Below are 26,327 nucleotides of genomic sequence, written 5' to 3' on the forward strand. Positions count from 1 at the left end.
GAACCCCCCCACACCCATGACTAGAGTAGGAGAACAGCCCCACACCCATGACCAGAGTAGGAGAACCCCCCCACACCCACGACCAGAGTAGGAGATGCCCCACCATGACCAAAGTAGGAGATGCCCCACCATGACCTGAGTAGGAGAACCCCCCACAACCAGAATAGGAGAACTCTGAGTTAGACAACAGAATAGACCACAGGTGTCGAACTCATTCCATGGAGGTCCAAGTATTTAATTGATCAATAAGGTCACTGATTGGTTAGAAACTCCCCTCACCTGGTTTTTCTAAGTCTTAATTGGACACTCTGCCATCTATGGAATGAGTTGACAGCCCTGATATAGACTCTTACCCATTGGCCAGGTTGTCGTCGTCATCCTCTGGCATGCTCTTGCCCAGCAGGTCGATGTCGCTCAGGTAACCAGACTTGAGGTCCGCATCATCCACATCCAACCCTTCGATGAGCTCCATTCGGGAGGAGTGGCTGAAACGGCTGGAGACTCGGGCGGGCATTGTGTGGGCTGTGTACTGGGAACCGGCCTTGCCCCCCTGGTACCCACCGCTGCCCGTGGAAGAAGGAGCGTCTCCAGCCTGCATCCGGGGGCTGGATTGACCGTGGCGCCAGGAGAGAGGAGAGGAGCGGTTGGACTGACTGGACATGCTGCGGCCGTTCGTCTCGTCACTGTCGTAGCAAACAGTACTGCTGTCCAGACAGCTGGGGAGAGAAGACAAGGGAGAGGTTTAAAGTATTGTAGAAATGGAATGGATGAGAGAGGACAGAAAGGGAAGGAAAATGTAGAGTTTGAGGGACTATGATATTATTATTATAGAGAGAAAAAATTCTAGAGAGAGAAAAGCTACTTTTTCTATATTTTCCCTCTCTGTCAGTCGGCATTTAAAGGAATCCATCCAGCCATTTAGTCTCTGCTGACCTAGATACAACTGTAACATTCACTCTCAGCCTTCAGCCACCACAGCAAAGATGTGTGACATCTCAGAACTCAGGGGCAAGTCACTAGCTACAATGTAAGGATGTATTATTATTGCGTGAAAATAGAAGAGTCTAGTTTCTCCCCTCTCTCCCTTTGACAGGATCATTCGTAACCCTCAGCATATGTTCACAACATCATTACCAGCTGGGATTTACAGACCTAAGGCAATCAGTGATAATCACACAACCCAACTGAAAAAATGTATGATTGCTCAAGCGGGCCAGGACTTTTTCATGACTACTTTGGACCAGTGTCAGCTAGTGAAAGGTGAGCCAATGTGTACATGTAGAGAGAGAGCTCAGACTAGACAGTAGTTCTAGATTAGAGACTCGTTCTAGTTTAGATTAGAGAGTAGCTCTAGTTTAGATTAGAGTAGCTCTAGTTTAGATTAGAGACTAGTTCTAGTTTAGATTAGAGACTAGTTCTAGTTTAGATTAGAGAATAGTTCTAGTTTAGATTAGAGAATAGTTCTAGTTTAGAGACTAGTTCTAGTTTAGATTAAAAAGTAGTTCTAGTCTAGACTAGAGAGTAGTTTCTGCTGAGTCTGGCCATTACATAACCATATGCACCAACCAGCCCAGATGAATAATGCAATGCCTGCCTGAGACCATGTGGGTGTTTTTTCCTCCTGCTATTTCTGTACTTCTGTAGATGGATAATGAATCAATAGACACTGTTAATTCTTTAGAGTCTAAGGGGGGGGGGGGGGGGGGGGGGGTTCTAAACTAACATACAGTTGACTTTTTACACATTTTGTTACGTTACAGCCTTATTATAAAATTGATTCAATTAAATGTTTTCCTCATCAATCGCCATCAAGGTTTTAAGAAATGTTTGCAAATTTATAAACGATACATGAACAGAAATACCTTATTTACATAAATATTCAGACACTTTGCTATAAGACTCGAAATTGAGCTCATGTGCATCCTGTTTCCATTGTTCATCCTTGAGATGTTTCTACAATTTTATTGGAGTCCACGTGTGTTAAAATCAATTGATTGGACATGATTTGGAAAGGCACACGCCTGTCTATATAAGATCCAACAGTTGACAGTGCATGTCAGAGCAAAAACCAAGACATGAGGTCGAAGGAATTGTCCGTAGTGATCCAAGACGGGATTGTGGCGAGGCACAGATCTGGGAAGGGTACCAAAACATTTCTGCAGCATTGAAGCTAAATTAAATTGATTGGATCTGGGGAAGGGGGACCCTGGTACGCTGGGGAAGGGTACAAAAAAATGTCTGCAGCATTGAAGGTCCACAAGAACACATTGGCCTCCATCATTCTAAAATGGAAGAAGTTTAGAACCACCAAGACTCTTTCTAGAGCTGGCCACCTGGCCAAACTGAGCAATCAGGGGAGAAGGGCCTTGGTCAGGGAGGTGACCAAGAGCCAGATGGTCACTCTGACAGAGCTCCAGAGTTCCTCTGTGGAGATGGGAGAACTTTCCAGAAGGACAACCAGCTCTGCAGCACTCCACCAATCAGGCCTTAATGGTAGCGGCCAGACAAAAGCCACTCCTCAGTAAAAGGCACATGGCAGCCCACTTGGAGTTTGCCAAAAGCCACCTAAAGGACTCTCAGACCATGAGAAACAAGATTCTCTGGCCTGAATGCCAAGTGTCAAGTCTGGAGGAAACCTGGCACCATCCCTACGGTGAAGCACGGTGGTGGCAGCTGGGAGACTTGTCAGGATCAAGGGAAAGATGAACAAAGTAATGTACAGAAAGATCCTTGATGGAAACCTGCTCCAGAGTGCTCAGGAGCTCAGACAGGGCCGAAGGTTCACCTTCCAACAGGACAACGACCCTAAGCACACAAGCAAGTCAACGCAGGAGTGGCTTCGGGACAAGTCTCTGAATGTCATTGAGTGATCCAGCTAGTGCCCAGACTTGAACCCAATCGAATATCTCTGGAGAGACCTGAAAATAGCTGTGCAGCGACGCTCCCCATCCAACCTGACTGATCTTGAGAGGATCTGCAGAGAAGAATGGGTGAAACGCCCCAAATACAGGTGTGCCAAGTATGTAGCGTCATACCCAAGAAGACTTGAGGCTGTAATCGCTGCCAAAGGTGCTTCAACAAAGTGCTGAGTAAAAGGTCTGAATACTTATGTAAATGTGATATTTAAGTTTTTATTGTTAATACATTTGCAAAAAATTCTAAAAACCTGTTTTTGCTTTGTCATTATGGGTTATTGTGTGCAGATTGATGAGAAAAAAGTTTTTAATACATTTTAGAAGAAGGCTGTAACTAACACAATGTGGAAATTGGTCAAGGGTTCTGAATACTTTCCGAATGCACTGTATGTAATCGTTTTAAGATGGTCAAACTAGTGATCATTTAGCTATTAGATTTTTAGGACCCCTTTAATTAAGGTATCCCCAAAAAATATTACACAATTATTTGATAAATCTTACATTTTGGCCTTTACTACTAAAGCATACAGTTGAAGTATGAAGTTTACATCACCTTAACCAAATACATTTAAACTCAGATTTTCACAATTCCTGACATTTAATCCTAGTAAAAATTCCCTCCCTGGTCAGTTAGGATCACCACTTTATTTTAAGAATGTGAAATGTCAGAATAATAGTAGAGAGAATGATTTATTTAAGGTTTAATTTCTTTCGTCACATTCCCAGAGGGTCAGAAGTTTACATACACTCAATTATTATTTGGTAGCATTGCCTTTAAATTGTTTAACTTGGGTCAAACATTGCAGGTAGCCTTCCACAAGCTTCCCACAATAAGTTGGGTGAATGTTGGCCCATTCCTCCTGACAGAGCTGGTGTATCTGAGTCAGGTATCTAGGCCTCCTTGCTCGCACACACTTTTTCAGTTCTGCCCACAAATTCTCTATAGGATTGAGGTCAGGGCTCGGTGATGGCCACTCCAATACCTTGACTTTGTTGTCCTTAAGCCATTTTGCCACAACTTTGGAAGTTTACTTGGGGTCATTGTCCATTTGTAAGACCCATTTCCCACCTAGCTTTAACTTCCTATCTGATGAGATGTTGCTTCAATATATCCACATAATGTTCCTGCCTCATGATGCCATCTATTTGGTGAAGTGCACCAGTCCCTCCTGCAGCAATGCACCCCCACAACATGATGCTGCCACCACCGTTCTTCACGGTTGGGATGGTGTTCTTCGGACTGCAAGCCTCCCCCTTTTTCCTCCAAACATAACGATGGTCATTACGGCTAAACAGTTCTATTTTTGTTTCATCAGACCAGAGGACATTTCTCCAAAAAGTACGATCTTTGTCCACATGTGCAGTTGCAAACCGTAGTCTGGCTTTTATGATGGTTTTGGAGCAGTGGCTTCTCCCTTGCTGAGCGACCTTTCAGCTTATGTCGATATAGGTCTCATTTTACTGTGGATATAGATACTTTTGCACCTGTTTCCTCCAGCATCTTCACAAGGTCCTTTGCTGTTGTTCTGGCATTGATTTGCACGTTTCGCACCAAAGTACGTTCATCTCTAGGAGACAGAACGCGTCTCCTTCCTGAGCGGTATGACGGCTGCGTGGTCCCATGGTATTTATACTTGCATACTATTGTTTGTACAGATGAACGTGGTACCTTCAGGCATTTGGAAATTGCTCCCAAGGATGAACCAGACTTGTGGAGGTCTATAATTTTTTTTCTGTCTTGGCTGATTTCTTTTGATTTTCCCATGATGTCAAGCAAAGACGCACTGAGTTTGAAGGTAGGCCTTGAAATACATCTACAGGTACACCTCCAATTGACTCAAATGATGTCAATTAGCCTATCAGAAGCTTCTAAAGCCATGACATAATTTTCTGGGATTGTCCAAGCTGTTTAAAGGCACAGTCAACTTAGTGTATGTAAACTTCTGACCCACTGGAATTGTGATACAGTGAATTATATGTGAAATAATCTGTCTGTAAACAATTGTTGGAGAAATGACTTGTGTCAACTGTATAGAAATACATTGAATAACACAAAAAGAAATGTAAAAAAAAATCATAAGAAACAAAGTGTCTGAAGTGAAGTGTCTGTCCTAAATCTAGGAGATATAAAAAAAACTCAGGGCATTATTTAATTTTCATATTTTACACATATTTAACCCCTTTTTGGGGTCGGCACAAAACTACCTTCGTACTTCCATTGGTTTTTGTAAACCGGTACCAGTTACCTTCAGACAAGTCTCCTGACACTTGTGGTCGTAGATCACAACGGAGGACACCATAGCGTTCATGACAATCTCCCCTTTCCACAGTGGGGTCCCATTAGTTTGTGATAGAGACAGTAAGCAGCAGCCAAAAATGGCAGGCATACAGGCTTTGAATGCAGAATGACTTTTTGTTAACAAATGTTTCGGTTTCTGCCAGTTTTTTCGGTATCCTGTGGGGCTAAACTCTGGTGTTTTTTGTTATTGTTTGTGTCTCACAGTGATAGAGACAGTCTGAAACGTGTACCGAACATGACGGTCTTGAAAAATAAAGTCTGTTTGAGAGGGATTGACAGAACATGTTAGCCCAAACAGTTCGGACGCTACCAAACAGAAGTTGGCACATCCACGGTACCGACTTCAGATGAGTCTCCTGACACTTGTGGGGGTCGTAGAGCAAAACAGAGGATGCCGCCATTGTGTTCATGAGTGTCTCCCCTTTCCATAATAAACTAACAGATTTGTAGGAATATTTTTTGTTATGTAATTTAGATTGACGAACCGGTGCATCAATCGATTCTAGGGGGTTAAAACATTCTCTGGTACATTTGTATACTTTTTACCTAGTAGTTCTGAAAGTAGTGCCCACAAGCCAAAAGTGGTCCCAGAAAATTGCAAACTACGTTACATACAGTATGTGCAGATATGTGAAGCATATCTTGGCTCTCTGTCTCTTTTGCTCTGCTGTTTGTGCATCTTGCTAGCTGTCACTTAAATGGCGAGGGGCTGAAGCTCATTGGCTAGAACTCTAATTGCTACGCGGCTGGCCCACATGGGTGAAAAAATGTGAAAATGGCACAGCACAGTTTCCAGAAAAACAATCCCTTTCAAACTAGGGATTTCATGGCTAATTGAGGTAAAACAGTAATTCTGCTCATAGATTATGCATGTATGAAATACACAAAGCATAAGGTTTAAAAAAGACAGCCCAAATCTCACAATGCTTCGGGTGGAATGATAAACTATCGCACAGTAGTACGGTACTTCCTTGAGAGTTTTGAAATGTAGCTTCAATTGAGATAGTTTAAACGTATAGATGCACATCAAACGATTCCATACATTAGGGTATATGTTTTGGAGTTATGACAGGGAGCTGAACTATTAAAGTCATTAGAAGATGATGATTTACTAGTAGCACTGAATGTGGATGTTACCTAAAGTAGATTTTGATCAGTGCCTAGAAGTTCGGTGGCCAAGGTCAAAGTGTTTGTGTAAAGTTACTGAACAGTCTGTCAGTCTCCAGAGGCCAGGGCTATGGCAATTCAGAGCTCATGTCTGGGATGGAATCCCCTGGCACATCAACAGTACACACCTCACAGAGAGACCTAAAGGCAAGGAACATTGGTAGGCAGAGCACATACTGTTGCGCTGGGGATAAGCAGCAGCCAAAATGGCAGGCATACAGGCTTTGAATGCTGAATGACTTTTTGGTAACAAATGTTTCGGTTTCTGCCAGTTTTTTCGGTATCCTGTGGGGCTAAACTCTGGTGTTTTTTGTTATTGTTTGTGTCTCACAGTGATAGAGACAGTCTGAAACGTGTACCGAACATGACGGTCTTGAAAAATAAAGTCTGTTTGAGAGGGATTGACAGAACATGTTTACCAGGTGGCAGGTTGCCAAGATGACAGAGGATGAGAGTTAACATTGAGTGTAAACATTGATTACATGTGTACTCCATCAATCTGTCCATTGTGTTTCATGTGTGTATGAGTATATTACATGTCTCAAACAAATCCACAGCTTTCTTCTAAGTTTACACGCATATCTACTTGTGATCAATGAAACTATTATATATATATACCGCTGACTGACAGGTAATGTGTGGGTGGGAAGTAACGTTTGAGCAGATGGAAAGAGATGGAAACAGATGGAAAGAAAGAGAATGCTCTTTAACATTATGCCCCACTCACACCAGTACATAACATCAGAAACACCCCAGTATGTACTGTCTATTATAAACTGGGTGGTTGGAGCCCTGAATGCTGATTGGCTGAAAGCTGTGGTATATCAGACCGTATACCACAGGTATGACAAAACATGTATTTTACTGCTCTAATTACGTTGGTACCCAGTTTATAATAGCAATACGGCAGCTTGGGGGTTTGTGGTATATTGCCAATATACCACGGCTAAGGGCTGTATCCAGGAACTATGCGTTGCGTCGTGCCTAAGAACAGCCCTTAGCCATGGTATATTAGCCATATACCACACCCCCTTGGGCCTTATTGCTTAACTATAATCTATGAACTTAGTGTATGGTAATGTACTCACCCATGGCTGAGTTGGGCTCCCCGGAGACTGGACATGGTATCTTCCAGGTTCTGTCTGAGGTCAAGGACGTTCTGCACCGTACGTTTCCTCTGAGACTCTGGGTCTGTGGGGACATTACATCAGTCACTATGGTGAGACTCTGGGTCTGTTGGGACATTACATCAGTCACTATGGTGAGACTCTGGGTCTGTGGGGACATTACATCAGTCACTATGGTGAGACTCTGGGTCTGTGGGGACATTACATCAGTCACTATGGTGAGACTCTGGGACTGTTGGGACATTACATCAGTCACTATGGTGAGACTCTGGGTCTGTGGGGACATTACATCAGTCACTATGGTGAGACTCTGGGTCTCTTTTGGGACATTACATCAGTCACTATGGTGAGACTCTGGGTCTGTTGGGACATTACATCAGTCACTATGGTGAGACTCTGGGTCTGTGGGGACATTACATCAGTCACTATGGTGAGACTCTGGGTCTGTGGGGACATTACATCAGTCACTATGGTGAGACTCTGGGTCTGTGGGGACATCACACCAGTCACTATGGTGAGACTCTGGGTCTGTTGGGACATTACATCAGTCACTATGGTGAGACTCTGGGTCTGTGGGGACATAACATCAATCACTATGGTGAGACTCTGGGTCTGTGGGGACATCACACCAGTCACTATGGTGAGACTCTGGGTCTGTGGGGACATTACATCAGTCACTATGGTGAGACTCTGGGTCTGTGGGGACATAACATCAATCACTATGGTGAGACTCTGGGTCTGTGGGGACATCACACCAGTCACTATGGTGAGACTCTGGGTCTGTGGGGACCTCACCCCAGTCACTATGGTGAGACTCTGGGTCTGTGGGGACATTACACCAGTCACTATGGTCAGATACAAAATGGGATAACTGTTGTGGGATAACTGTTGTGTCTTTATACCTTGAGATATCCCAAATATTCGAGTTCCAGTTATTGAATATATTAAACATAACTTTGATTTCCCAAAGATTGAATTAGACTGTACTGAATAAATGGTACTCATTAAAAGCATAACCCATCAGAGTCTAAGCCTTGTCTTAGCCAGGGGAAGGGTGGGGTTCTTCTAAGCAATATGGAATTGATTTAAGAAGGTCATACCAAGGATAATTTAGCTATTTGATTTTTTAAATATTTTCTTTGAATTTTAAGACCCCCTGAAGTATAAAAAAATACATATAAAACATTTCTTTGATGAAAAACAAATTTTGGCTTTACTGCTATTAGCCCATAGAAATGCATTGAATAACAGATTCACTACATGTATCAACAGATTGTCCCCCAAAAATATAAAAATTAAGTTTGTTCTGAAGTGTCTGTCCTATATGTGAAATGTATTTAACCCAACATTTTTGGCAATAAAAAGTATCCATACAGTTCATTCAGAAAGTATTCAGACCCCTTGACTATTTCCACATTTTGGAAGCGATTACAGCATTGAGTCTTCTTGGGTATGACGCTACAAGCTTGGCACACCTGTATTTGGTGTCAGGTTGGATTGGGAGCGTCGCTGCACAGCTATTTACAGATCTCTCCAGAGATGTTCGATCGGGTTCAAGTACAGGCTCTGGCTGGGTCACTCAAGGACATTCAGACACCTGTCCTGAAGCCACTCCTGCATTGTCTTGGCTGTGTGCTTACGGTCATTGTCCTGTTGGAAGGTGAACCTTCGCCACAGTTTGAGGCCATGAACGCTCTGGAGCGGGTTTTCATCAAGGATCTATCTGTACTTTGCTCCATTCATCTTTCCCTTGATCCTGACTAGACTCCCAGTCCCTGCCGCTGAAAACATCCCACCATGCTTGACCGTAGGGATGGTGCCAGGTTTCCTCCAGACGTGACGCTTGGCATTCAGGCCAAAGAGTTCAATCTTGGTTTCATCAGACCAGAGAATCTTGTTTCTCGTGGTCTGAGAGTTCCTTAGGTGCCTTTTGGCAAACTCCAAGTGGAGTGTCTTGTGCCTTTTACTGAGGAGTGGCTTCCATCTGGCCACTCTACCATAAAGGCCTGATTGGTGGAGTGCTGCAGGGCTGGTTGTCCTTCTGGAAGGTTCTCCCATCTCCACAGAGGAACTCTGGAGCTCTGTCAGAGTGAACATCAGGTTCTTGGTCACCTCCCTGACCAAGGCGCTTCTCCTACAATTGCTCAGTTTGGCAGGGCGACCAGCTCTAGAAAGAGTCTTGGTGGTTCCAAACTTCTTCCATTTAAGAATGATGGAGGCCACTGTGTTCTTGGGGACCTTCAATGCAGCAAACATTTTTTGGTACCCTTCTCCAGGGTACCAGGGTCCCCCTTCCCCTGATCCAATCTCAGTGCTAGAGGTGTCACTACAGACACAGCCTGGATTCAAACCAGAGTATCACAAACGGCCGTGATTGGGATTCCCATTGGGCGGCGCACAATTGGCATAGCGTCGTCCGGGTTTGGCCGGTGTAGGCCGTCATTGTAAATAAGAATTTGTTCTTAATTGACTCGCCTAGTTGAAGAAAGGTTATATAAAAAATAAAATAGGTCAGATTTGCCAAATGGAGGGCGAGGGACAGCTTTCTATGCGTCTCTGTGTGTGGAGTAAAGGTCGTCTAGAGTTTTTTTTCCATCTGGTTGCACGTGACATTCTGGTGGCAATGAGGTTAAATGGATTTAACTCCCCAGCCACACAGAGCGTCGCTTCTGGATGAGCATTTTCTTGTTTGCTTATGGCCTTATACAGCTCGTTTAGTGCGGTCTTTTATTGCCAGCATCAGTTTGTGGTGGTAAATAGAAGGCTTCGAATAATATAGATGTGAACTTTCTTGGTAGATAGTGTGGTCTACAGCTTATAATGAGATTTTCTATCAGGCGATCAATACCTCGAGACTTATTTAATATTAGACATCGGGCACCAGCAGATATTGACAAATAGACACACACCCCCGCCCCTCGTCTTACCAGACATAGCTGCTCTGTCCTGCCGATGCACGGAAAACCCAGCCAGCTCTATATTATCTATGTCGTCGTTCAGCCACGTCTCGGTGAAACATAAGATATTACAGTTTGCAATGTCCTGTTGGTAGGATAGTCTTAATCGTAGATCGTCCAGTTTATTTTCCAATGATTGCACGTTGGCCAATAATATGGAGTTAGTGGTGGTTTACCTACTCGCCGGCGAATTCGCACGCAGATGACAAGCATTTTTGCTACACCACAAGCATTTCGCTACTCTCGCATTAACATCTGCTAACCATGTGTATGTGACCAATAAAATTTGATTTGATTTGATTTGGGTCTTGTCTTGACAAAGCAGTATATCCTTCGCATCGGACTCATTAAAGAAAAGATCTTTGTCCATTTCGAGGTGAGTAATCTCTGTTTTGATGTCCAGAAGGTCTTTTTGGTCATAAGCAGCAACATTATGTACAAAATGAGTTACAAACAATGCGAAAAAAACAAAAAAATAGCACAGTTGGTTAGGAGCCTGTAAAACGGCTGTCATCCCCTTCGTCGTCATTCTCACCATGGTAACGCTGCTCTAATCCCCCTACAGGATCCTGACATGGTACAGCCCTAACTGTGGAACACCCCTCTTTTGGATCCTGAAAGGCACAGCCCTAACTGTGAAACACTGATGACTGGGTAAACTCCAACCTCTATAGCAGGATTCCCCAAAAACCTACAGACACTAGGCCTTCCATGGAATGAGTTTGATATCCCTGCTCTATAGCCTCCCAAAAGGTTAAACACATTCTCCAGGATGTGTGTGCATGTTCCTGCATACATTTAGGCAATTATTTTATCATAACACAATAAACATTTCACACAAGTGTTCAGTCACCCCCACTGCCCATCTACACACGCATGCACTCACTCACACACTCTAACAATAATCCATAGTAAATTATAGCAAAACAAAGGGAGATTGGGAACTGCATGGGCAGTGGACAAGACATAATCATCCTATCCTAAATCAATAACACGGAGATGTCTCATTTGTTAAAATTAATGACTGGATTTGTCTTTGACTAAGATAGTGAAGAGGAGACATGTCATTTTCTACTATACAGTAAAATAGCTACAGGCAAAACCCCACGACAGTTGAAAAAATGATAATCTATTGAATTAATTGGAGGTGTTGGCTGAGAGTCAACCATAGCAGAGGAAATGCATCTCAAATAATGGGCCATATACCGTATTCATTAGTTCTTCACTCTGAGCAGAGTGCTAATTACACTATGATTGCACGCATGCACAATTTCCTTTATGGGCCTAATGGTAAAAATGAATTACCTTTTATTATCTGATTGCCTTCAAAAACTAGGCTGCCTGGTGCATGTTTGTCTACCACAAAATAATTCCAGCATTCAAATTAATGGATAATATCAACTGTTACAAAACACCAAAAAGTGTGCTTAATGACATTCGCCTAATGCCATTGATTAGACCTACATTAATTGATGCGTCTTGCTAAAGAATTGCCCTTTTTTTAGCCTGAAAAGTAGGGACTCATGAAATGGGGCTGAAACTGTCCCAGGAAAAACAGTATGGTCACCATAACACACACAGTCAATGTAATAGACTAGGCTACATGACAATGTGTATCATCATGGACTTCAAACAGGCCTACCTGTATCCAGTCATGTAGCCTAGTGTGCTAAAAAGAAAAATGGTGGGTAAACTCCGATTGCAGGTCGCGGTGGAAAAAGTTACACTCCCTATACTTTCAACGCATTTTCATAAAAAGGTGGGCCTGCACCACTGGCGGTAGCCTACCCTATCAACCGAGGCAATGCTACACACACGCAGGCTTCATATAAAACTGCTTATGCCGAGTTCAAAACAACTGGGAACGCAGAAATCTCAGACTTCAGTGCGTTCAAGACGACCGCAAAAAAACGAGCTACGTTTTAAATGGTCATTCAACTTGGAATTCCAAATCGGAAACTTGGGCATCTATCTAGAACTCCAACTTTCCGACCTGAAGATCACTGATGTACTGTAATGATTCCCAGTTGTCTTGAAAGCTCCATTAAGATATCACATTGTTAGTAGTTTTTATCCTGTCATCACACAATCACCATGTAGAAACAGAGACAATGAATTGATAAAGACATTGTAAACAGTAAAATATGCTTGGAGCCTTCACAGATCGTGTGTCATAAAACACTACCTTTATTTCCTTACATTAATGACATTTATGGCCACATTATTTGTCAAGTTAACAATTGGATTAGAACATTGAACTTAATTCAACTCTGTAGGAATCCTGGATCTTGGAGATCTCAGAAAATGTCATGTAAGTAACTATGCCTACATAACATTTCATTATGTTTTGCTGTGAAAACATGTCTCGTCCAAAATAATGTAGGCCTATGTCATTGCAAAATCGAATGATCCTAACCCCGAAATAGTCAATTATAGCCAATATAGGCCTGACTGACAAAACAATGATAAATCAACCAATAAATCTAATGCATTGGAATAAAGGCCTTTTTTTTCATTATCAAGGATGCATGGCAAACAAATTGCGAACACGTGGAAGTATAAAATAAAATCTATCCCTTTAAGGTAACTTAGCTGAGGCCGAAATTCAGCATCCTATAGGACGTATACCATTCCTGAACAGGGTGACAGAAAAAAGTCTGTCATGTTAATGTTCTGAGAAGTGCTATTGTAAGCTAAATGTATACTCTCATTCAGCTGTTTTAAGCATGTGCAATTACAGTGTCTGATCCTTTTCAGCATCACTGACTTGAAAATAAGCATCTCTGCAGCGCTCAGTATTTCAAAAAATGTAAGGTTACACCTGGGTTCAAATCAGCTTACATCAGCTCAAACTGATATAGCCTAGCTATCTCCTTTAGAAACCAGTGTAGATGGACTTCACCACCATTTTGCAAATAGCTGTGACAAGTACCTTTCCATAGCGTGCATCCATCCTCCTTAGTATTTAGCCTCACAACAGACACACCCTTTAAGAAGGCTCCATTAGTCTGACAGAGCATGAAGAGTTATTTATTTACTTAATACTATAAAGCCTGCTGATATATTGGATCTTTACAGTAAAACATTTTTTTATGGAAATGGTGAATGTGATCTAAAGGAGATTATCAACTGGGAGGTTCGAGCCCTGAATGCTGATTGGCTGAAATCCGTGGTGTATCAGACTGTATACCATGGGTATGACAAAAAAATAGCTATTTCTCTAATTACATTGGTAACTAGTTTATAATAGCAATAAGGCACCTCGGGGGTTTGTGGTATATGGCCAATATACCACGGCTAAGGGTTGTATCCAGGCACTCCGCCTTGCATCGCACATAAGAACAGCCCTTTGCCCTGGTATATTGGCCATATACCACACCCTTATTGGTTAATTCTAGCTAGCCTTATAGTTTTGATATTATTCCCAATCATGGCATGTATAGTCAAAGAAGGTAACATTGAAATGTATTTGCCAATTTTATCTACGATGCCATTTGATTTAATATCCTCCTAACCATAAAATGTATGTACTATATGTCATCAATCACTTTTCACAAACTTCATGGTGCCATGGACCTACTGTCAAGATGTGATCTATTGTCAGTGCCTCCATCATAGAGCTATAAGGAAAACATCCATCTCTTTGTAGTGGCAGACACCAAAGGGGGTAGATGCTAGCGACCTTCATATAGGCCCAAAACAGGAAGCTGAGGCAGCCAGCAAAGCAAATAGCAGACATGCAGGCAGGCAGGCAGGCTATGCACCACATCTGCTGAGGAAATACATGCTAAAGTGATTGACAGGTCCCTGGTGCCCTGCATTGCAGTGATCTGTGAGAGGGACAGCAATCCACCTCACTCACACACAGACAGATACGCTAAAGCAGATCTCAATGGAAAGACCACGGACATTATGAATGTCATATACATTTCCACAACTCTTCACCTACTGTTTAAATTATTATTTTTTCTTAAAAAAAGAAAAATGAGGGAGCAGAATAATTGACAGATTGCTAAATTCATCTGTTCAGTGCTCTCAGGTCTAAGACAGACAGGGTGAAGGTGTATAGATTAGTTAATCAATACTTATTTGACAGTTCGTCCCTTTAAGGTCCACTCAATAGATTAGCCTGTTCACTGAGAGGAAGATAGAAGGGCAGTGAAAGGCCTTTATATTGTTTCCCGCAGCAAACACCCCACTCCAACTGTGCAAACAGCCCAGAGGATAGGAGATAACCAAATACTAGTGTCCTATTGCACAATATAATGGTACCTTCTTCCCAACTCGATGAGAGCAAGGGTTGAGAAATCCTACAGCAAAAAAAAATCCCATCACCTTCAGCTATTTCATCTGTGTGTACACACTCTTTCATGATCAATTTTCTCCAGTACCATGAGGAGAGTGTTTAAGATATTCTCCTAGTGGAGCAGCATGACCAGATAGGTTTGCCCAGTGGTGGAAAAAGTACCCAATTGTAGAAATAGAAAATTAGTCAAGACAAAGGCAGCTAATAAAATACTACTTGAGTAAATGTCTAAAAATATTTGGTTTTAAATATACTTAAGTATCAACATTTAATGTAATTGCTCAAATAAGCTTACATTAAGTATCCAAAGTAAAAGTATAAATCTTTTCAAGTTCCTTATATGAAGCAAACCAGGCGACACCATTTTCTTTTTTTTATTCATAGATAACCAGGGGCACACTCCAGCACTCAGACATAATTTACAAACAAAGCATGTGTGTTTAGTGAATCCACCAGATCAGAGCCAGTAGGGATGACCAGGGATGTTCTCTTAAAAGTGTGTGAATTGGACCATTTTCCTATCCTGCTAAGCATTTCAAAATGTAACTTTTAAATTGGTAGTTTTGGGTGTCAGGTAAAATGTATGGAGTAACAAGTAAATGATTCTCTTTAGGAATGTAGTGAAGTAAACGTAAAATTAGTAGTAGTAATTTAAAGTATTTTACTTAATTACTTTACACCACTGGGTTTGCCGCACCCATTATACCCTACATACCTATTACTCTATGGCTGTGAATTCTATTGTCACAGTCATTGAGGGCTTGCATGACTGTTCACATCCAATGGGCTCTATGGCAGCGTTTCCCAAACTCGGTCCTCGGGACCCCAAGGAGTGCACGTTTTGGTTTTTGCCGTAACTCTACATAACTGATTCAAATGATCAAAGCTTGATGATTAGTTGATTATTTGAATCAGCTGTGTAGTGTTATGGCACCCCGAGGACCAAGTCTGACTTTTTTCTATGGCGACCGTGACGTAGAGAAACCGCAAAACTTCATTGTTTACTTCTGGCGAAGAAGAAGACGTGCAAAATTCTAAGAGAGAATCACTTTTAGTAAATACGGAAGTAACGTTCTGCAACAAGCCAATTACTGCAATAATTCATGGATGCTGCCTCCGCCACGTCAGCTAGTTCTCGCGCAGTAATCGTAATAACCCAGAGCTCTGCTTACCAACCTGACCTGCTGTCCTCGTGGACTTGGCTATTGGAGGAATTCATATTGAATATGCCGTACAGAACGAGTCAAATCTCCCTTAGTTATGTTCATGTGCACTTATTCTCCATCCCCCTTTATGCACTGTATAACAGTATGTCCACATTACTATATTCCTCTTGAATAAGTTGAATCCTGGCAATTGTCGATTGCTATTGAAGTTCCTTCCTCATGCTTGTCCATTACAGTTGCACTCTACTGTACAATAGAGGTAATATAGTGGGAGAACCAGTCTATCTCCAGCTCTTATAATGAGTTGTTCCGGTAATTGAGCGAGGTTGCATTACACAAACTGACTTCATAAATAAGTCTATTATGACATCCAGAGGACTATTGTACCACCGAATCAGAATGAAGTCATAGGATGTGTCCCACAAATAGAGACTATATTAACGAATCAAAACAGTCCTTTCATTATTGCTGTAATGAGCAAAAAAAATGAATGAAAAGTGGGTTACTGCTGCATTATGCAGACTATGAATGCACTATGAAAGGCCATGAATAAATGTATCTGTCCAATAAGGATGGCTATTGTAGTATACCATGCAGTAGGGAAGGGGAATTGTCTCAAAGAAAGACATGTTCTGTAATGAATGTTATGACCTGGAATAAGGAGAAGTGTGGTGGACCATAGAATTAGAATGCTATCTGTATGTGCTGGACACTCGTAGACGATTGGCTACCCCTTATAGTCTGTTACATCAATGAAGAAAATTACTCCTGCAAACATCTTGCCTCTGCACATTTATTTGTTGACGTTTCAGTCAAGCTGCCCTTTACTGTAAACATGCAGAGGTAATCGCCTGTAGCTTTAATTCCCAGCGCCACAAAGATAAATAGTTTTGTGTGTGTGTGTTATAATATTTGCTCCCATGGGCTGTTTTATAATACATGGGAAGGCGAGTCATGACTCGTATATGATTGTTTATCCTGTCTGAAATTCTGCCTGGTTTTACCATTCATAAAACAAAGCTGTTCATTCATTGCAATGCTGTCTCATGAGGGATTATCCTGTAAAATAATAAATAATTCATTAAGCAGATGTTTTAAATGACATTTCCTCATTTTAAAATAATTACCTCAATGGATTTAAACTAAAATCTCCATTCCTTAGAAAATCTAGGAGGGTGAGAATTGAGTACATTTCTGAAAATGTGTCACAAGTGGTTGCTATGCAACCAAATGCAAGCATGTAAACATACATACACACACAATGGACTCACAATGTTCACGATGTGATTGTTTACTGACACTGTTTACTTGGTTCTAAGCGTGACAAGCATAAGAGGTCAACCTCCCGTCATATAAACTAATGAAGCATGGCCATGAAGTCGGATCAGCAAATATGTATCCATTAAGTTGAGATAGGGGACGTCAACAAAATATATCTCTATGGGTGTGTTTCCTAAATTTAATCTGGAGTGCCAGAGTGTGCTCTGGGCGTTCGTAAATTCATCAGTTATTCTGCGCTCTGGCACATTCAGATGAGAGTGCTCTGAAGTCGGAATAGATAGCCAGATTGAATTTACAAACACACCTATATTGCCTAGCTGGGATGTCAACAAAATGCAGACTTCATTGATATTGGCTAGCTGGAATGTTCATTGACTGGCTAGTTCATAAAACCTCTTGATATCAATAATGGCCATTCAGGAACATATTGAAATACTATAGAAATGAAGCGATTCTAAACAGCAAGTATGATTATTGGAGTCAACAATTGTCTTGTTTGAATCAGTCTCTAGGCTATATGATTCAGGACAGAGCTCACTAACATTAGACTTTAACGCCCTTGGAGCAATCACTAGATCCAGTCGAAGCAATGGCCTAATGTTCTCAAACCATCCAGTACCATCTTCAATTACTGTCCAGAGAAGAGCTGACCCTTTCAGAAGCCTGCAGAGAAAAATACACCCCAAAATGAGCATCCTATGGAAAAACGGGGGTCTGGCACTGAGGTTTCTACGTCCAAGATGTCCGACCATTGTTTTCAACATAATCTACAGTACTCACGTTCGCAAAAGCCGATTCATGGACCGTCTATATCCGGGTTGCTTCCGGTTTACATGGCCCAACTTCACATGAGCATTAGCACTCAATGCGTACAGGGATCAGTGTGAGCAGCGACGACGTCATCACGCCATCCGAAAACATGGCAGACATTGAATGAATATAAAATGTTATTATAATCGGCTGTGAGTGATGGAAAAAAAATCAGCCTCAGCGACAATTATTTGAATAATTCAATGGATGTTTTGTGCACGAAGGGGATGACTAAAGTGTCTTTCTTATTAGTTAGAAATGTTCTAATCTAACTTCTCTATAGAACCCCACAGTGGAGGTGTCATAATACCCATAACATCTAGCGGTCAGGGAAATGGTTCCAAACAATTTTGCCATAGAGGATTTTAGAAACACTTAAAATAATGGCTGTGTTCCATGTAGGCTTACCCTGGCGTGATGTTTTGAAAACCGTTGAAATCTCTCTCAGACAAGGTGACTTTCAATATATTTTGCTCTATTTACTCTAAGATTCAAAAATGCTAATTAGCATCAAAGTAGACATCATGCAAAACTGCAAATACCTGCTAGTTTCTGCATTTCTTGCTGACACCTTTGCTAACAGGTACAGTGGTTCCTCCTTTAAAGTTGCGAGTTTTCACCGCGTGACTTAGAGGTACCCAGCGTCACGCCTTCATTGCTCCAGACTACCACAAGGGGGAGTTAGAGCACTCATTATGCTTTTGGGTCCCAAAGTTTTTATATGACCAATCATATCGAGTGGTTACAATGACGAATTTGACGTGAGCCACCCGTCCCTGGTGACTTTCTTCAGCAAAGATGGCTGACAAAACATTACGGGGGAAGCAAACTTATAACGTCATAACGAGTCAAGCAAAAAATATAGAATTAAGAGGAATATGTTAGTTAATGCAGAGACAAACGATTGTGCATATTTTTTTGTCATAAAGTTAATTTGCAAAAATTGCTATTTAGCAAGTTGTTTTTCAGTCATATCCAATACCAGGTGTACCAAACTCCATTATTTGAATGATGCTGTGTCTGCATGTATGTATTACAATTATACACTTCAACAGTGTTTACCACTCCTGCTCCTGGGACATCAATGATTACACATTGTAACTATGCAATAGACTAGAAACATGATTTAAGTAAAGGCTGATTTGTAATTCATATATACAGAATAAAACACAGTACATCCTACCAGCATGCCCACAAGTGTGCTGAATGACGCGTGGAAGAGAGCGAGGAATGAAATGGGAGCAACAATCCAGGCTATTTGCTCTGAGACCGGCATAAACATTTAACGAAACAAGTAGGTTTCGAACCCTCAACATTCTAGCCCGAAGTCCAGCACGCTATCGACTGTGCCCAAATGTATTAATTGGGGTTGGGGCCGATTGTGGCTAAAAACACTTTATCAATTGAAGTTAGAAGCAAAAGCCTACAACTACTTTAGCACCGTTTTGCGCTGCTCTGAGACAAACATGGGGACTCTGAGACAAGCCTACTCCTTCCTCCCCGCCGGGGATTTGAACCCTGGTCTCTTGTCTGCACGACACAGGGATTTTTTTTTGCTAAATAGCCCAGTACTGTACTGCTGTACTGCATCCTAACAGAAACCCAGCGGGTTTTTCGGTTTTCATGGAAAAGAAACGCCATAATATTAATCAAATTAATTAAACAAGGACCAGTCAAAAGATTGGACACACCTACTCATTCCACGATTTTTCTATATTTACCATTTCTACATTGTAGAATAATAGTGAAGACATCACAACTATGAAATAACACCGGTCTCCCGCATGCCCTGCATTCTGTAGTACAGACATGGCCTGCTCTCCCTTATGTAAGGAATTAGGCACTTTCCCATGTTTACTACGGTATGTATTGTAGACTGCACAGTAGCCTAATAAACAAATAAACACATTTTGAAAATAAAATAATGATTAAAAAATACTCTTTCAAAATGCAGATGTTTATTTAGTTATGGATCCGTAATGAATTACTATGGGAATAAATATCACTGATTTACAGAAATATTGAAACAAAGTTGTCTAATGATGGTAAACAATTTAGAATCCTCCAATCCTGTAGCCTTCTCCCGACCTTCACGTTGTACAGTGCCATATTTTCCATTCCATCCTAATGGAAACCGTGAGGGTTTTGTTTTTCATTTTTCTCTGAATAGAAACACCATAATATTATTCAAATTAATTAAGCCAAATTTCTTAAAATCAATCCCATGTCCTATGTTATTACAAAAAAGGTTTTAAATTCTCTGGTAATGCCAATACGGAATACTATCAAATGCTTCTCAAAGATGCCCTCTGGTGGTCAAACTATCAATAACTTGCAGTAACAGAAAAAATGGCTGACAATTAAATGACGTGCCACACAAGGTGTGCCGCAGTATGACGCAACTTTTAAAGGAGGAACCACTGTATTGTGCAAATTTAAAACTTGCACAAGACAGTTCACAGAATTGTCCATTTTGAGAAACTTCGCCAATTTATTAATTACTACATTTAGCTAACATTAGATAGTTAATCCAGAGATTCTTACCTTTGCCTTGATTCGGCAGTCTCGTCCAGATCATCATGGCATTTTGTAGTTATTTTTGATAGCCACATTAGCAGCTAATTAGCATTTCATTTTTGGGGAATAAATACAAGCAAATATATTGATAAAACTCACCTTGTCCTAGAGAGATTTACACGGTTAAGAAAACGTTACGCCAGGGTAAGTCTGTACGAAACGCAGCCCTTATTTTAAGTGTTTCTAAAATCCCTTATGGGAAAAATTTATGGTGGAAAAATGATTGGAACCATTTCCCTGTTTGACTGCTTTATGGGTATTATGACTCATACTGTAGTACTCTATGTGGCCGTCTATAGAAATTGTCATTCTGGGCCTTGTGTCAGTTAAACTGCAGTATCGAAGTAAGACTTTAGGAACAGTAGAAACAGTGCTTCTAGACTGGATCCCTGGTCCCTTGGGGTTTGGGATTTGAAATTGGCAATCTAATAAAGCCAGGGGCACAATTTAAAATTAGGTCAACAATTCAGCAGCTGATTCACAAACTGGAGTACAGTGGGATGTATGACAGTCAGAGGAAGACAGCAAGGTTTGAGTTGGATGTTTGGTTCTTGGTCTTAATCGAAAACTGATGTGCTCTTGTTTCTGATCAACGTCAAAGTCAATTAACCAATTAACTCAACACACTCATCTAATGTACTCATTTGGGATAATGAGATGCATAGCCAATAAATATATTTCACAGGAAGCAATCCAGTGATCAACCTATACCTCTGGTCAGTGTAAAACCTGTCAGAAACATTACACTGTACTGTATGTTTCAGAAAATTAAGTTATTCTGTTCAAAATGTGCTGTATTCAGTCAATGACATTTACACATTATATCATGCTACTCTATCTTCTTTATCCACCTGGTTGAAAACAAAGAGCTTATAGTTTTACTGAGAGTACCAGAGAAGCCCAGCCACTCCTGGCCATTTTACTTCCCATATAGACAGTGTGGGCACCATCTGTCAATGGCCACGGATGAATGGGGCTGGAAGGAGGTTAAATATGTCTCACAAGGAGCTTAAAATCAATTCATAATGGCTCAGTTTATTTCCCAGGTCCTATTTTCTGCAACCATTCACATATATCTCTGCATGGAGCATAAAGAGAGCTGCAGGATCACTGAGGGCCTAGCTGGTTGGTCAACCCACTGCAGCAGACTAGAGCTGAGATGGAATAGAACTCAGGAAACAACCTTATACACACAATCAATGACATCATGCTTCACACACCAGAGAACAGCCCGTAGGATATTAGAAACAATAACCTAAACGCATTGCAAACAATGGAGGTATTGTCCACCACCACCTGCAGTGACTGATCAAAACCCCATGCTTCACAATAATCAGGATACAGCTTTAAAATAAAATGCCAAATCTGGGGCAGCATTCAAGAGAAAGCTTTTCAAGTGCATGCAATATGAACACTGAGAGACGGTATAAAACCCCTGGAGTTTTATACCCAGCAAGATTAGCTCCATTCAGGGACAATGAGGACTGCAGTAGCAAGCAGGTGTTAGTGACAGCTGTAGTAAGGGGGCGTGCTGATGGGGAGAGGCATCGAGAGGAGAGAGGGCCGTTTTTGTTTTGTGCTGTAGAGAGCAACAGACACACAGCCAGGCTCGACAGGCAGGTTGAGGTCTGCAGGAGGGAAAAAGTTGGTTTTACTCACCCAGCATCTGGCTGAAGAGAAGCTGCTCCAGGTCACCCAGGACAGTCACTACCAGCTCTGGATCCACCTTGAGGAAGGACGATTGGCTTCCATCCCCTTGGCTCTTGGCCTCTGACTCCACAGAAGCTCCCACTGCCTGCTTCTTGCTGGCAGCCTTGGCCTTGCTGGAGAGAATCTCATCATCAGATTTTCCGTCCTCAGGGGCTTTACTCAGGGGCTTCACCTCTGCATACGGCGCCCGGGGGATCCGGCTCTGACTGGGTCTGACCAGACCAGAAGGAGCCGCCAATGGGCTGAAGGTTTTGGGTTTGCCCTGGAAGAGAGAGTGCTCTGACTTGGAGAGGTTGCGTGAGAGCGGCGCACCCCCTCGTCCGCCTCCGCCACCCCCTCCTGCCAGCTTGGGCTTGCCTGCCTTGAGGGGTCCTGCTCCAGACTTGGCCATGTCATCACACCACTTGGGCTCGTAGAGGTGTATCTTTTTCTCTGCATCGGTGAGCACGGCCAGGTTGGTCATGGACCTCTGCTTGCGGAGGTTGGAGGACACTGGAAGCCGCCCCTCAGAGCTACCTGCACGGTACACCCTCAGTTCCCCTCGTTGGGCGCTCTGGGGCACCCCCGACTTGCCTCTCTTGGCTGCCATGCCAACAGCTTTGCCCTCGGCTTGGCCGTACGTTTTGGTGCTTTCCGCCCTTTCCATCTTTAAATCTCCTTCTCTGCCTCCTTTCACGCTACTTCTGAGCATGCCTCCTGCATGAGAGCATTTAGAAAAGCATCAGCAAGGAGAGAGAAAAATAGTCTTCCTTTCAGCCCCCTTATCCTTTCAGGAGAAAACAAGAAAAGGCTAACAAGGCACAGTCCTTGGATCTTTGCTCTTCTTTGCAGACAGATTATTCATTTTTTCCTCTCCTCATTCCCTCTGCCTCTCTCTGTCCTCCTGACAGACTGCTGCAGCAGCTGTTGCAGTGCTGCCCAGGCTCTCCTTTCTCTTCTCTCTCTCTCTCTCTCTCTCTCTCTCTCTCTCTCTCTCTCTCTCTCTCTCTCTCTCTCTCTCTCTCTCTCTCTCTCCGTCCTCTCTCGCTCTGTTTTCTACTCCTCCTTTCAGCAGAGCCTCCTGCCGCTGAAGCACACAACAGCAGAATGACAATAGCACCAGACGCAACCACAATCCCTCCTCCTTCCTCTGCCTGTCATCTCTCCTCCTCCTCCCTTTCTCCATCCCTCCTCCCTTACTCCTCCTCTGTTGCATTTAAAGATGCTTCGCTCTGCCTCAGCAGAATGTGTGAAATGTAAGGGGCGATGAGAAATGATAAACATGACATTTTTTTAAACTGGACAGCATTATTTTGATCACAGGCTTGTTTTCACATGCTCTCGTCTCTTTCTCTAACCCTTTGTTCTTCCCACCTCCCTTTCTTCAGGCACGTTCTTCGCACACACAATTATGCATGATTTACTGGTGTGGAAATGTGGAAATGGTGAGGAAATCTGTGTCCAAAAGCTCTCAACAACTGGAACAACCAGCTTATCTGTTGATCCTGTCTGAGCTGCCTTATTGCCTAACCCTTGTTTTAATGAAAATAAATCATATATTTAAATCTACTGAGTGTTATCAGCTTTTTACTTAAATGGAACACTAGTCTAATGATGTTTCTATGATATAATAGCAATGCTGTCCGATAGGTTTCACAGTGCATCACTACCACATCAGTATGTCCCATACTGTACCAACATCATATGGAAGTCATCATTTAATATGGACATTACCTGCTTATTCACAAAACAAATTGAATAAATAGATTGATAATATTACACGTGTACCAAAAATTATTGATGGTAAACAAACAAAACAACGTGCTGATATTTTGGCAGCTGTATACAGTATGGAGGTTTTCAGGTCAGGTCCTCTTTCACTATACAGTATGGAGGTTTTCAGGTCAGGTCCTCTTTCACTATACAGTATCCCGCCTGGATGAGTGTAACTGGGTCCCACGTACCAGCAGTGTGAAAGAGGACACACCCTGTACCACGAGGCAGCACTTTATTTTACACTACAGAAATAACTAGGTAATGACGTGGTGAAATGGTAATTACACAGTTAACCTGTTAATTACTTGTTTGTTTCTCCGAGATTCAATAAAATCTGCACAACTCGGCACAATCTGATTCAACCATATCCAATTGAATATCAGGTACATACCAGAGGTGATACTATAAGATGTGTGGAAAGAAATGCAGGCAGCATAAGCACTAAACCCAGGGAACAGCATCCAAACCAGACTCTCTTAGTATGCGAGTTAAGTATAACACTGCAATTACTCAACCAGCATAATTACTGTCTGTTTCATCCCCTCCCCTTAGATCATGTGTACTTTCATTTACTCTGAATGCTATTTTAGCTCCACTAATTGTGCTTCTCGATTATTTAATTAATGTATTTATTTTTTCTTGAGACAGGTCTCTAAAATAGATATTTCGAATAGCATAATTTGTATGAATAGCGAATAAATAAAATAACACGGAGTGATGAGCTCTTTTAAGACCCTCCCTTACTGCAGCGTCTTTAATGATATTCCACATGCACACATATCTCTCAAGAGAACTCTGCAATGCTCCACAGCACATGTATGCACCATGGAAAACATCTCCTGCATGAGGGCCGCTTCACCAGCCAGGAGGCTTTCTGATCACACATGCCCCCATTCATTAGCCTCTCCACGTTCTATAACGGTAAAATAGCACAATATATTCGACATACATACTCACGATTCTTTTTGCAATCATATGTATGTCTATAGTATGTGTGTATGATGAATCTTCACAATTGTGCTTCTAGTATTTGAGAAATCAAGGAAGTATTTCTAGGTTGTGCTCAATTGTTCTTATCCAGGATAACCAATCAACTACTGGTAAAAAACACTGCATGACCTGGTTTTCTTTGCTTTGATGCAACTGACCAGTTTGTTACAATGCCTTGAGGGCCCTTTCCCACTCCACTCTCCCACTGTGCCTACACGCTCCACTGGCCTGATATGTGGGTCCCGGGGCGCCTGGGGTTCTTCTGAGAGCCATGAAGTCATTTGATGGGTCTTAGCGAGGGGGCCTGAAAACAATGTAACGTCTTGTTCTGGCTCGTCAAAAGCAATACCCCCACGCTGAGTCCATTGATGATGACCTCACTCCTCACTCCCAAGCTGCTCTGACAAGCTTGGTTCCTGTTGTGTAGACATTGTGGATGGGACTAAGTTGATTACAACATTTTGAAAGTATTTTTTGTGTGAACATATTTATAATATGTAGCTGAAAAAATTGCAAATCCAACAAGTCCTTTCTGCCTCAGCAACACTGGTGCATACCCAACATATGAACTGTGCATGAGTCCTTGTAAAGAGAACGTTAGCACTCAAAAGTAGCTTACAAAAGTCTCCAAAAATGATTATGACGCAGTCAGCTAATTATACGGCTAAGTCATTTCCTGATTTTTTGGGACATTGTAACATGTCTGAGTGCTGGGTTAATGTACTAAGACATTGTAACATATCTGAGTGCTGAGTTAATGTACTAAGACATTGTAACATATCTGAATGCTGGGTTAATGAACTAAGACATTGTAACATATCTGAGTGCTGGGTTAATGAACTGGGACAGTGGTTAGAAAACTTTTATAGTCCCATACCCCTTCAAACATTCAACCTCCAGCTGTGTACCCCCTCTAGCACCAGGGTCAGCGCACTCTCAAATGTTGTTTTCTGCCATCATTGTAAGCCTGCCACATCAGATACATTTATTAAACATAAGAATGAGTGTGAGTTTTTGTCACAACCCGGCTCGTGGGAAGTGACCAAGAGCTCTTATAGGACCAGAGCACAAATAATAATATAATAATAATCAATATTGTTGCTCTTTATTTTGCCATCTTACATATTAAACCTTATTTGTTCATCAAAAATTGTGAATAACTCACAACGGGTTAATGAGAACGGTGTGCTTGAAATGATGCACATAACTCTGCAATGTTGGATTGTATTGGAGAGAGTCTCAGTCTTAAATAATTTTCCAAACACAG

The 26,327-nt window shown here is 41.9% G+C and overlaps 1 protein-coding gene across 1 annotated transcript in view; it reads right to left on the reverse strand.

The window, feature by feature from the left end:
• The window catches only part of LOC120058540 (neuron navigator 1-like), a 95,848-nt gene extending 72,944 nt beyond the window's left edge, over window positions 1-22,904 (reverse strand). The window contains exons 1-3 of the mRNA XM_039007279.1: window positions 22,265-22,904; window positions 7,470-7,572; window positions 354-716 (exon numbers count right to left, since the gene is read on the reverse strand). Coding sequence (XP_038863207.1) covers window positions 354-716; window positions 7,470-7,572; window positions 22,265-22,904 — 1,106 coding nt within the window. The remainder of the gene's footprint in view (window positions 1-353; window positions 717-7,469; window positions 7,573-22,264) is intronic.
• Between the last annotated feature and the right edge of the window lie 3,423 nt (window positions 22,905-26,327).

The sequence above is a fragment of the Salvelinus namaycush genome, chromosome 2, assembly GCF_016432855.1.
Source record: "Salvelinus namaycush isolate Seneca chromosome 2, SaNama_1.0, whole genome shotgun sequence".
Classification (NCBI taxonomy): domain Eukaryota; kingdom Metazoa; phylum Chordata; class Actinopteri; order Salmoniformes; family Salmonidae; genus Salvelinus; species Salvelinus namaycush.